Genomic DNA, 14,218 nt, shown 5'->3' on the forward strand with positions numbered 1-14,218 from the left:
AGTCTGCACGTTCTCCCCGTGCCTGCGTGGGTTTCCTCCGGGTGCTCCGGTTTCCTCCCACAGTCCAAAGATGTGCAGGGTAGGTTAGGTTGGTTGGCCATGCTAAATTGCCCTTAGTGTCCAAAAATAGATTAGGTGGGGTTACGGGGATGAGGTGGAGGCGTGGGCTTAAGTGGGGTGCTCTTTCCAAGAGATGGTGCAGACTTGATGGGCCGAATGGCCTTCTTCCGCACTGTGAAGTCTATGATGATTCTACCAAGAGAAGGTCAAGGGCAGCAGATGCATGGGGCCACAACCTGCAAGTCACCCTTTCCTTGGAGAAGAGAATGTTGAAAGGAGATTTTATAGTCCTATTCAAAAATCATGAGAGGTCTACCTAGGGTGGATAGAGAATGGGTTGCACGGTAGCACAGTGGTTAGCACAGTTGCTTCACAGCGCCAGGGTCCCAGGTTCGATTCCCACTTGGGTCACTGCCTGCAGAGTCTGCACGTTCTCCCTGTGCCAGCATGGATTTCCTCCAGGTGCTCCGGTTTCCTCCCACAAATCCCAAAAGATGTGCTTGTTACGTGAATTGGACATTCTGAATTCTCCTTCTGTACCCGGACAGGTGACGGAATGCGGCGACTAGGGGATTTTCAAAGTAACTTCAATGCAGCGTTAATGCAGGCCTACTTGTGACAATAATAAAAATTATTATTATAAGAAGTGTTTCCATTGTCAGGCGTTTGGTATGTGGAAGCAAAATAAGAACTAATTTGACTCCTGTGAAGTATTACTCATCAGAATTTGACAGAAAATATGTTTTACTGGAACATATTTCTATTGTATGTCATGTGTGTGTATAATTTGTAACAACTGGAATAATCTAGGAGTCCTGGTTTGTATGGCAGCATCAGTTGAATGCTGGGAAACTAGAATCATTCTCTGATGACTCATTTGTGACGTGGACTGCACGGTGTGAAATGGAAATATACAGACCAGTAAAGGCCCAATTCCATTGCTCAATCATTGCCGAGTTGGTTAATCGTAGCCAGTGACTGATAGAGTTGTTGTAATTAACACCTTTTGAGGTAAGGAGCGGCAACTTTGAAGTTTCAGCACCAAATCAAGATCCAAGAGGGCTCCAGCTCTGAATGGCTATCCAGTGACATCTGCTGGAAAATAGATGCGAGACTGGGGTGCGGCTTGGCTACGAGGGTGGAGTACTATCTATGGGCTCGCAATGTCTGGTCACCTTGCAGGTGGGTGGAGGATTAGGGTGGGATGTAAAATGGAACTGTTTCTGAGAATCTTGGAAGACTAAGAGAGGAGGCGAATAAACTAAGAATTGCCATTTTTTGTATTTGGATTTTTTGACAGCAAATTAATATTTAGAGAAAAGGGAAGTTAACTTGTTGCCATGTAAGTTGCAATATATTAAACATTTAAGTTGGTGTTATTTCAAACACCCTGCCACACAAATGATTTTGAGCAAGATAGAAAATTATCAATCTATAGGACACCTAGGAGAGATGCTAACAGCCTACCCAAACTTATTGTGTTTACCCCTCTTTTCCCCGCCCCCACACCCACACCCCCACACGCACCCACGCACACAAGATCCATTGGCTGCCCCAAGGGGTTATACAGCCCTGCAGCATCTGGTGCATTAAACACTTCAGCTTTGACCAGTTTTGGCCACATGATGGAGACAATAAACAATACAAGTTTATGTGTTTCTCTCAAGTTTTTTTGTGCGTTTAATGTTTAAAACTTTATGTAATTTGTACACAGTATTTTTGACAAAAATGCATTGACGTACCCTACCAACAGCAGTGAAAGATTAGATTTTCTGAGGATTTATCAGGTGTTGCTTAACTTTTTCTAATGTGCTTTTCCCCTCTTTGTTGGAAAGGGGAGAGTTGCATTTACATAGCACCTTGTTTGGCCTCAGGACATCACACTTTGGGGAGTCAGTGGCATTGTCGCTTGACTAGTAATCCAGAGACCCAGGATGATCTTGCTCTGGGGAACCAGGGTTCGAATCCATCACAGCAGATGGTAAAATTTGAATTCAATAATAATCTGGAATTAAAAGTCGAATGATGGCCATTGTTGATTGTCATAGAAACCCATCTGGGTCACTAATGTGTCACCCTTTTTAAAAAAGATATATTTATTAAAGTTCTTCAACAACACAATTTTTTCCCCTTACAAACAATAACCCCCCCCCCGCTAACAAAGTAACACGAAATCGCATTGAGCAAGATATATACATGGCAAAATGGTATATTTATATAGCTTTATACACTGGCTCGCTTCCGCATGTGCCAGTTTCCCCCACCCTTCATGTTATCTCTTGCTCATCCATCCCCCCAAGCAATCCCCATTCTCCTCTTCCCCCCCCCCCCCCCCCCCCCCCCCCCCCCAGGGTTGCTGCTGCTGCTGACCGACCTTCCTCTAACGCTCCGCGAGATAGTCTAGGAACGGTTGCCACCGCTTGTAGAACCCCTGTGCAGACCCTCTCAAGGCAAACTTAATCCTCTCCAGCTATATGAACCCAGCCATGTCGTTTATCCAGGCCTCCACGCTAGGGGGCTTCACCTCCTTCCACATTAGCAAGATCCTTCGCCCTAATGTGTCACCCTTTACCGGTCTGGCCTACCTATGACTCCAGATCCACAGCAATGTGGTTGATTCTTAAATACCCTCAGGGATGGGCAAGAAAGACTGGCGGGGCCAGCGACACCCACATCCCATAAACAAGTAAAAAGAATGCACTTTACTGTTAATAGAGTAATTTTTGAACCATCATCAATGTTGTAATGTAGGTCTAGGACAAATCCTCCCCACTCGTTCCTTCATGACGATCTGTTCTGCTAAATATACAGCAGGATTAGCTTTTCGATTTGCTATTCGAATCCGCATGTATTGACATGTCAATGTGACATATTGTTGTTCAGTAATTATCGGTAATCCATCAAGTGTTATTTACATTCTGCTGAATCGTCCTCTAATATTTTAACAATAGCATAATTTGTACAAGTAAGTGTAAATATAACCGCATTCTTGCTTGTGTTTGTATAAAAGTTTTTTTTTAATTTAGAGTACCCAATTATTTTTTTTTCCAATTAAGGCACAATTAGCGCGGTCAATCCACCTACCTGCATACCTTTGGATTGTGGGGTTGAGACCCACGCAGATACTGGGAGAATGTGCAAACTCCACATGGACAGTGACCCAGAGCGGGGATTGAACCCGGGTCCTGCGCGTCGTGAGGCAGCAGTGCTAACCACTGCACCACCGTGCTGCCCTGTAAAATGTAACACTTTTGAGAAGGGTAAGGATTTTCTGAAGGGTAAATGCATAAATGGATCATGTGATTACACTGTTGAGCCACCCAGACCAGGCCAATCTCCAGGCTTGATCCCAGGGGTGTGCTGGCTTATCTGCTCTCTGTCAGAGCAGGCCTTCACGTCCTTCAGTAAAGAAGGGGAAAGAATTTGCCAAGGTTCCTGCTCCTAATTGTTATCTGGTTGCCTGTGCTATGTGCAATGTTGATGAACAAGAATGCGAGACAATTCCTCTTTTACAAGTCAGGAGGGACCGTGACTGAAATGCTGACATGAGATCAGTTAGGTCAGCAGGCATTAGTAATTGAATTGGAAATCTTCCTATTCTCTTGGGCATTGAGACCGAAGTGTAACCTTTGAGCAATCAGGATGGTTATGTTATATTTTTACTATGCAGGTCTCATGGAAACAAATGTTTTGTGAGATCGGGTTAATTTTCCAACAGGATGCACTTTCCACTTTGGTGTACTTGTTCAAATTGTCATAAATAGGTGAAGCAACACGTCCATTCCAATGCCCATGTAATAGATCTTAAAATGAAACACAAATAATTCTGCTGTCGATGAATCAACTTGTCCTCGAGCCGATAGCTTGCTGCACTGCCCTGTGGATAAACGCTGTTCCATTCAATTAGCTGGGATCAGATTTGCAACTAAGAATAATTTTGAGTTTTATAAAATCAGCTTTAGGAGTTCAATGCATTTAAAGAGAAACATGGAACCTATGAACAAAAAACAATAATTTTCCCTGACTTTCAAACCACACCGACCGTAGTAGCTGAATGCTCGTTTGGTTTGACTGAAATTCTTTAGCTTCTATTTTAACAGAAGCTTTAACCACTTATTTTAAAGGCACTAATCCCTCTGCAATATTTAACTCTCGCAAGCCTATTTCACTTTCACACAGAATGCGGCAGGTCTTATTGCACCCAGTTCAAGCTCCTATTCGAATCCGCTTGTGTGTAACAGATAGCACCTGGGCAAGCAATAGTTTTTGTCCTGACTGAGTAGTGAGACACTGGGATATTAAATGGTGTAATCTGATAGTGTGGCATAATTTTAAATCCAATATTATCAACCCTATAAGTCTTGAAATCACTCCCTTTCTGTGACTGGTAACCACAGTCTCTCCGCAGTTGCCTTTGGTGTACTTGTTCAAATTGTCATAAATAGGTGAAGCAACACGTCCATTCCAATGCCCATGTAATAGATCTTAAAATGAAACACAAATGTGTTTCGGGATTGAGTGGTGAAAGTAGCACCTTAGAATCAGCCTATCCCAATCTTACTGTGTTACCCCGGCCCCAAGCTACTGAAGAAACAATCCGATACCATAATGAAAATGGGGATGGTAGGATCTCTAGATGAAGAACGATGGGCCAAATGGTCTTCCGCATCCATAATTCTCTTGTTTTTTAAAAAAACACATTTTATTAGGGTACTTGTAGTTTATATAATAACGATAATTGCAACATAAACATGGTACATAGAATATTTCCCTCCCTATCCCATTCTTCGCACCCCAATGAAACAATAGCCCAACACCGCACACACCCCCCCTCCACCCCTCTCTCCCACCCCTCTCTCCCCCCCCCCCCCCCCCCCCCCCAGCTAGATTTCTGCCTCTGATGACATTTAAATGTTCTCCGAGAAAGTCGACGAACGGCTGTCACCTCCGGACAAACCCTAACATTGATTCTCTTGGGGCGAACTTTATTTTCTCGAGACTGAGAAACCCTGCCATGTCACTAACCAAGGTCTCTAGTTTCGGGGGCTTCGAGTCCCTCCACATTAACAGAATCCGTCTCCGGGCTACCAGGGAGGCAAAGGCCAAAACTTCAGCCTCTCTTGCCCCCTGGACTCCCGGCTCTTCCGACACTCCAAAGATCGCCACCTCTGGACTCTGCACCACCCGTGTTTTAAGTACTGTGGACATTGCCTTGGCAAAACCCTGCCAAAACCCTCTAAGCTTTGGGCATGCCCAAAACATGTGGACATGATTTGATGGACATAATTCTCTTGTGACATAGAACATAAAACATAGAACATACAGTGCAGAAGGAGGCCATTCGGCCCATCGAGTCTGCGCCGCCCACTTAAGCCCTCACTTCCACCCTATCCCTATAACCCAATAACCCCTCCTAACCTTTTTGGTCACTAAGGGCAATTTATCATGGCCAATCCACCTAACCTTCACGTCTTTGGAAGGAAATCGGAGCACCCAGAGGAAACCCACGCAGACACGGGCGGGGGGGGGGGGGGAGAAATGCAGACTCCGCACAGACAGTGATCCAGCGGGGAATTGAACCTGGGACCCTGGCGCTGTGAAGCCACAGTGCTATCCACTTGTGCTACCGTGCTGCCCACTACATACAAACATTTGGTGTATACTTATGGCGCATGTTTTCATGGACAATTAGTGTATATAAATTTAGAATTGGAACCTTTAGGACAGAATGTACAACCTTTAAAATAGGAACTGAATTACCAACATGCTCTGGTTCAATAATTTTTTAAAAATCATTAAATATTATTTGTGGTTTATTGTGTTATTCTGTGTCGCAGGTCTGTGAGGGTGTGTGTGTGTATGTGTCATAATTTAATGAAACTGAAGACAGTTGGGCAGCAAGGTTTAGAACATCAAAGGGACTAGGTGTTAAAGATAGCTACTTGAAGTGTATAGGACTGAATTTCATGTGCTACAGATAATTGTTTTTTAGTTAAGGGGTAATTTAGTGTGACCAATCCACCTACCCTGTACATCTTTGGGTTGTGGAGGCGAGACCCATGCAGACACTGGGGGAATGTGCAAACTCCATCTGGCCAGTGACCCATGCCGGGATCAAGCCCAGGTCCTCTGCGCCGTGAGGCAGCAGTGCTAACCACCGCACTATCATGCCCCCCATGATCTACAGATAAATAAGACATGGGTAGCAATTTGCATCAGGAGATAAAGAAGGTTTGTTGTGCTCGATTGTTACATTTCAAAGGGAGTTGAATAGACATTTACAGCTTAGAAAAGGTCTTAAGACAAAGTTATTCAATTTTAGTTTACCCGGGAGCCGTGGCCATAAGGAGAACATAAAATGTTTTTATTTTCTGGAAAAGGTAAATTTCAAAGAAGGGTGAGAACTATAGGAAAAGTTGAAAGAGAACAACATTCTTAGAGGGGTTGGTAGTTGTGCTGAGGAGAGAGGTTGGGAGCTGTGCTGAGGATTGCAACCGCATCTTGATCAATTGGGCCAGTGGATCGATGAATGGCAGATGGAGTTTAATTTAGATAAATGTGAGGTGATGCATTTTTGTTCGAATCGGGACAGGTAAGGAGTTGAGGAGAGTTATAGAACACAGGGATTTAGGAGTACAGGATCATAGCTCCTTGAAAGCGGAGTCATGGGTGGACAGGGTGGTGAAGAAATCATTCGACATGCTTGGTTTCATTGGTCAGAACATTGAATACAGGAGTTGGGACGCCTTGCTGAAGTTGTACAAGACATTAGTAAGGCCACACTTGGAATACTGTGTCCAGTTCTGGTCACATATTCCTTGCCTTTTCCTCCAAGGTAGCCAGATATGTAATGTTGACAAAGAATATAAAAATAAGAAATTTGAATCAAAACAAATTTATTTTACATTACTAACTTTGATTAGGTTTGCACACTTTACGGAGTAACAGATACTAAACTAGTTCTCCTGAATCTGTAGTACAGTAATCAATATTCTATCTAACTAATAAACTACACTCTGACATGACCTTGCGCTATATCTCTACAATCAATTCTCACTCTGTGCTCATCATATTCTCTTCAGCTTCTCCTAGAATTCCTAGAGATGCTATCTTATATAGTGAATTAGTAATTCCATCTAGTGTTTGATTTACACATAGTTTCAGACGTTAACCCTTTACAACACTGGTGCTATACATATCATTACACCTATTATAGAAAGAATATTATTAAACTAGAAAGAGTGCAGAAAGAATTTACTAAGTTGCTATCGGGACTTAAAGGTTTGAATTATGAGAGGCTGGATAAACTGTGACTTCTTTTAACTGTGTAAATGCAATATTGTGTGTTTAAGTTTTCTTTTATCTTGTTCATATAAATGTTTTAATTTAAAATCTCCAAAAGTGTTACTGGAATGTGTGGCCCCTGACTTAGCACATATCATCTAGTAGCAAAATACAAATAGTGCCAGGGTGGCAGTGCCAAGGTGCCACCTGGGCAGTGCCAAGATGCCCACGCTGCAGAGGGAGGGCCAGGTGGCCACCCTGCACTGTCTTTGGCCACCGAGGGGCCTCCGGTGGCCCAGGAGACCCCCCCCCCCCACCCCCACCCCGGCTGCGACCTCGCTCTGGAGGCCGGTGGATCCCGGGTGGCCAGTGGATATTGGGTAAGTTTGCTGAAGTCAGTTTTAAACTGACTTTGCGCGCCATTTGGTCCTGCCCCTTTTGGGTGTGCTTCAGATTCCGATGCCTCGCGGGTCTTGGATTAATCCCATGCAGGCTGTCGGGAAACCTACGGGAGGCCTCTCCCGTGATTCACTGATTGCACCGTGCTCGAGCGAGAGCCCAACGTGGCCGGTGGATCGCACCCATGGTTTCCTTGGAGATTTGGTTTGCATGGCCCTTACCACTGCCAGATCATCACAATTGTGCTCCTATTCTCTAATACTGCTTCACTCTGAGCGTGATCTCCCCAAAAAGGAACAAACTCCCCGAGCGAGCGTATTTAGCCGCGTGTTTACTGGCACTCGCAATGCCTAGAGCACATGACTATTCACTGTGACTTGGTAGAATAAGGAGACTGAAGGGACAAGCGTGGCCGAGGTCGCACATAGTTCTGTTTTTTACAATGTGGAGCATCACCACTCACCGAACCTCCCCATTTGTATCGAAAGATGATCTCCGTGGCCCCCAAAAGAATCTCTGACCTTGACAGTGCCCCTGCCAGCTGGCAGTCCCACCTAGGCAATACCCAGGTGGTACCAGCTGTGCCAGGGAACTACCCTGCCTATAGAGCATGCAGCTGGGGGCCTCCGATACCCCCCCACCCCCCACAGAGTGCTGTTCTCCTCCGGTCCCTGTTTGTGGAGAACAGGACCAAATGCGCTCGCCCGAATTCCCCGAGGCGAAGGGATCCCAAAGCATCAGGTACCTTGGGAAACTCCACATTAGAGTGAAGCTTACTGTCGACTCTAATATGCAGATTTGCCAAAAACTGACCCCGTCCATTGTGGGCGGGATTCACCTTGCAAAGTTTCACAATTGCGTCGAATCTCGCGAGGCGTTGCGAACCGGGTAGATCCTGGGAGTGGGGGCTCCCAGCTTTCACCAGCCACGCTGTGCCACGGTGAGCTGCTTTTCCGCCACAGCGTGGCTGGAGGATCGCCCCCTCCGTCTCCATTTCCCAAGTGCAATGCCATGAGAGTTCAACCACTCATTAGAAAAAAAAACAGGCATCAACAGTTGGTCTTTGTAAAGAAATGGTGCAATTTTACTGGATCATGTTAATACACTTTCTGCACTGTAACTCTGCAGTACTGCATAAAATATCATATGTAATCGTCTTCATTTTTACAGAGCTCTATTTACACATTCTGGTTTGATATTACAGTAAGAAAATATATTAAATGGCTGAAACCTTCAGACAAAAGACATTACCTTCTTATTTGATATTTACAATGACCAACATTTAAACAAACATCACCTGACCATTTATCCCAATGCAAGCTGGCAACGTTTAGACTCAGGCAGGGCGTGGACTACAGCCTGGGGACAGCAACAAGGTCGCTCCACCTAGCCTCCTACAAGTGTCCTCAATATCTCCGCTAAATGAAATTTCCGTCGCTACGATATTTCAAAGAATCATCATAAGAGGACAATAACATTCCAGGAGTGCTTCCAGATTCACCACTGTCGTTAGTTACATTTAAGAATTCATCAGGAATGTTTGGACTTGTGCAAGCAGAAGCGAATGATCGAGTGCTAGGCAGCGAGTAGCTAGAACACTGATATGTGGACATGGGACAGTTTCTTGATTATGGGTGAATATAGAGTGAAGTGTGCTTTTACAGCCTTCCAGGCTGGATTCCCATCGATTTCTAGTGGTCCAGATGCAGAGGTGGTTCAAGCTTTCGTGACAAAGCTGTCAAAATCATCATGAACTTTTCATATCGCTCGCTTTGATTAACTTGAGCCCCTTTGCTTCCCCACAGCAGCCTCATTGCAAACTCAGTCCGAAATGTCTCCAACAGCTCTTCATCTGACTCGAAACCTAAGAGGAAAGGAATAAGAAATCTCAGAAACGTACTGTTTTCGAGAGTCGATAGTAATAATGGGCATAACAACGCTGGAGCCATTCATGATACAGTTGGTTAATGTAAAGGGGTCAAAAGGTTTCTGTGGAAGGACAAGCTGCAATCGCTCAACCTTCCTCATTAAGAAAGAGTTTTATGAGTGGGGCATCTTGTAGTGTCCTCCATTAGTTAGATTTGTTCGTACACTTTTTAATCTTTGGCCACAAAGCTGCTGCAAGTGAGAGTTAATAATTAAATGATATGGAATCAAGGCACTTTGACACTTGGTGAACAAAGGGACAGACAATATAACCCCCTTAACCAATGAGGTTTAAAAGATTAAAAAATAAACAGATGAGGAGGAGTGTGAATTAAGAGTCAAATCAGCTACAGAAAGAAAAATAAGGAGAGAGAAAGAAAGATTGGATTGAGACAAGAGAAAAAAGAAAAAGATTAAAAATGCATATTTGGCACAGCCGAAAGGAATGAGCCTCCACATTTGTAATTTTTACTTTCAGGACTAGGAGAGGCAAATTGGCAGCAACTCCATGAAATTACCCAAGCAGGTTCAGGTCGAGATGTTTTGGTTTGTGAGGCTAATGATGGAGTTGCACAAACTGGGCAGAAACTTGTACTGACTCACAGCTCAAAGGGTAGCTCTTACTCACCACAGGTTGCTGGAGTTCTGTATTAATAAGGGCACGTGACCTTTCAGCAAAATCTGGACGCGTGTTCCTGCTTTTTAAAAAGTTATTTCATGGGATGTGAATATCTCAGGCAAGCCAGTATTTACTGCCCATCCCTAATTATCCCCGAGAACGCGGTGGTGGGCTGTCCTCTTGAACCACTGCGGTTCATTTGGTTCAGTTGCAATGATTGGTTTGGTACAACTCAGTGGCACACTTGGCCATCGTAGAGGGCGGTTAAGAATCAACCACATTGTATGGAGTCACATGTAGACCAGAGCAGGTACTAGCCTTACAATTTCAGATTTATTTATTAATTCAATCCCACCAGCTACTGTGGTGGGAATTCAACTCGTTTCCAAAGCACTGGCCTCGGCTTCTGGACTATGGATGCGCTAACATTACTGTTACACCACCATCCCTACACAGTCCTGATGCACAGAAATACTGATTGTTTTACAGATAGCCTACTACAGAAGTCAGCAGCTGGCACCAGCCATTTCCAGTGTCGATTAGAATGGATTTGTAGGAGAAACTACAGTATTGGTCAAGGAGTCTAACTTCACAGTTGCAATGATGTTGCTCATCAACGGCCCATTCAGCAACTGCTCGGTAACTCCTTTACACGCGTGTAAAGTTGCTCATAGAGTAAGTCGTCGACAGAGTGTGACTGGAGAGCTGGATCAAGCTAGTTGCTTAAGAAAACATGCTTTATCATAGCCATCGAGAATGCAGCAATTCCAGAACAGTCTTTGTGCAGCACACAATTAAACTAATAATTGTACGAATGCATTCAGCTTCACCAGCGCCATGTTAGAATTCTCCGGGTTTGGACTCAAACCAGCTGACTGAATACTTTCCTCCCGCCTGTGCGGTGTACCGATAGAGTGGTGGTGGATGGCAAATATTCAGCCTGGATCCCAGTTGCCAGCGGTGTACCGCAGGGATCAGTTCTGGGTCCTCTGCTGTTTGTGATTTACATCAATGACTTGGATGAGGGAGTTGAAGGGTGGGTCAGTAAATTTGCAGACGATACTGTAGCCACCTAAAATGGCTGATTCCCTATTAATTTGGCCAAATCCCGATGTAAAATGGCTAACCGAAAAGGCTGATGGAAAAAGCAGCCAACTGGACACAAACGGACAGCTGCAGACAGAATAGCGTATTCGGCTCTGGGGAAGTCGGCCCCGATCGAGACTCCGGACTATTAGCAGCACATCATCCCAGACATCTGCAGTTTAATCGACTATCCCCGGGAACAATTGCAACATATTAGCAATTGAATGCCGGGCCAGACCTGTCGGTGCCTGCAGTGGCCGAAACAAAGACAGGTGAACGACCACCCCCCGATCGGGGAATCGCCCCATTATTGGACATATCGAACCCAGTGATTGGGAACAAGTCCAATCACTTGGGACTCAGGGTCAAGGGCCGCCCCGAGAGGCGGGAAGCCCCTGGGCCCTATAAAGTGAGGGGCCAAGTTCAGATCGCTCTCTCTCTCCCTTCTTCGCCTGCTCGCGACCTTCGCAAGAACCTTCAACAAAGAACCGTAAGTTTGACTCCAGCGATCGTTACCCAATAAAGACTCCTAGCCATCGACCCGTATCAGCCTTTTGAATCCCGCAGGCCAGATCCGATTCGATAAGCCATTCATTTCCCTGACCTGGTGGGCCCTTCCTAAAGTTAAGTATTGGCCAGTAGTGGTAGGTTTCGATATAGATAGTAGATTTATTGTGTAAGCATTAATTGTTGTATATAAAAATGACCGTTGATTTCAATCTATCTAAGCTGTGTGCTGACTTATTAATCATAACTCGAGCTTGAACCACGTGGCGGTATCAGAAAGATACCTGGCGACTCGTGAGCAAAGGTGACAATCAGAGGTAATAAAACTAAGGCTAAAAAGAGCAACAATACGAAGATTGGTGGAGTTGTGGATAATGAGGAGGGCTGTTGTCGGCTGCAAAGAGACATAGATAGATGCAGAGCTGGGCTGAGAAGTGGCAGATGGAGCTTAACCCTGAAAAGTGTGAGGTTGTCCATTTTGGAAGGACAAATATGAATGCGGAATACAGGGTTAACGGTAGGGTTCTTGGCAATGTGGAGGAGCAGAGAGATCTTGGGGTCTATGTTCATATATCTTTGAAAGTTGCCACTCAAGCGGATAGAGCTGTGAAGAAGGCCTATGGTGTGCTAGCATTCATTAACAGAGGGATTGAATTTAAGAGCCGTGAGGTGATGATGCAGCTGTACAAAACCTTGGTAAGGCCACATTTGGAGTACCGTGTACAGTTCTGGTCGCCTCATTTTAGGAAGGATGTGGAAGCTTTGGAAAAGGTGCAAAGGAGATTTACCAGGATGTTGCCTGGAATGGAGAGTAGGTCTTACGAGGAAAGGTTGAGGGTTTTTCTCATCAGAACGGAGAAGGATGAGGGGCGACTTGATAGAGGTTTATAAGATGATCAGGGGAACATATAGAGTAGACAGACAGAGATTTTTTTCCCCGGGTGGAACAAACCATTACAAGGGGACATAAATTTAAGGTGAATGGTGGAAGATATAGGGGGGATGTCAGAGGTAGGTTCTTTACCCAGAGAGTAGTGGGGGCATGGAATGCACTGCCTGTGGAAGTAGTTGAGTCGGAAACATTAGGGACCTTCAAGCAGCTATTGGATAGGTACATGAATTACAGTAGAATGATATGGTGTAGATTAATTTGTTCTTAAGGGCAGCACGGTAGCACAATTGCTTCACAGCTCCAGGGTCCCAGGTTCGATTCCGGCTTGGGTCACTGTCTGTGTGGAGTCTGCACATCCTCCCCGTGTGTGCGTGGGTTTCCTCCGGGTGCTCCGGTTTCCTCCCACAGTCCAAAGATGTGCAGGTTAGGTGGATTGGCCATGATAAGTTGCCCTTAGTGTCCAAAATTGCCCTTAGTGTTGGGTGGGGTTACTGGATTATGGGGATAGGGTGGAGGTGTTGACCTTGGGTAGGGTGCTCTTTCCAAGAGCCGGTGCAGACACGATGGGCCGAATGGCCTCCTTCTGCACTGTAATTTCTATGATAATCTATGATTAATCTAGGACAAAGGTTCGGCACAACATCGTGGGCCGAAGGGCCTGTTCTGTGCTGTATTTTTCTATGTTCTATGTATCCTCACCTGCAAGTATCCGCTCTGCATTGGTTTTGTACACAGCAGTGTTGTACGCAAAGCAACGTGCATTTTCCAGATGTTTGAGCATTATTTCACAGCCCTGGTCAATGCTTTCCCACAACTCAGTGGCTTCAAAGGTAACAAACTCCCGCTCCATCAGAGTAATGAGAGGCATGAGGTGGGGAATTGTTACCTTGCTGAAAGGGACCTCCTCTATCAGAATAAACAGAGGCAAGAATAAAACGTCAACATGGCAGATTATGGCAAGATGTTAAACAACAGATACCTTCAACAATAATTAGAAATCCACTTAATTCTTTCTGTGATTATGCAGAAGATTCTCCCACAACACGACGCAATTTTTAAATTTGTTTTAAGAATAAATAATTGAAATACCTTTTCCCCTCCATAACCATCTCCAAAAACATTGATTACTGTCAAGGTTCTGAGAGTGCTGGATCACGCTGGTAACCTCAGTGAGCACCCAATGTCCATACATACACCCCTTCCAATGCTAGTTAGGGATGGGAATGCTGGTTTACTTTTCTCCCATTCTTACTTGGCAAAGGAAAACTGAATCTAATTTTACGAGCTTAACTGTTGCCCTGGATCAAATCATCTATTTTGGTGCAATCCAGGAGGAATCAGCCAGGTGTGAAAATTTGAGCAGTGCTGACATTTATTGTCCATCTGTAATTGCCCTGGAGATGGTGGTGAGCCATCTTCTGTAACCACTGCTGCCCGTGTGGTTT

The 14,218-nt window shown here is 44.9% G+C and overlaps 1 protein-coding gene across 7 annotated transcripts in view; it reads right to left on the reverse strand.

Moving 5' to 3' along the window:
* Positions 1–8,803: 8,803 nt before the first annotated feature.
* The window catches only part of bcar3 (BCAR3 adaptor protein, NSP family member), a 335,071-nt gene continuing 329,656 nt past the window's right edge, over positions 8,804–14,218 (reverse strand). For all 7 annotated transcript variants that reach the window (XM_072510520.1, XM_072510521.1, XM_072510522.1 and 4 more), the window contains 2 exons: positions 13,473–13,679; positions 8,804–9,607 (listed from right to left, as the gene is read on the reverse strand). In XM_072510520.1, coding sequence (XP_072366621.1) covers positions 9,435–9,607; positions 13,473–13,679 — 380 coding nt within the window. In that variant the 3' untranslated portion in view covers positions 8,804–9,434. The remainder of the gene's footprint in view (positions 9,608–13,472; positions 13,680–14,218) is intronic.

This window comes from Scyliorhinus torazame, chromosome 7, assembly GCF_047496885.1.
Source record: "Scyliorhinus torazame isolate Kashiwa2021f chromosome 7, sScyTor2.1, whole genome shotgun sequence".
NCBI lineage: Eukaryota > Metazoa > Chordata > Chondrichthyes > Carcharhiniformes > Scyliorhinidae > Scyliorhinus > Scyliorhinus torazame.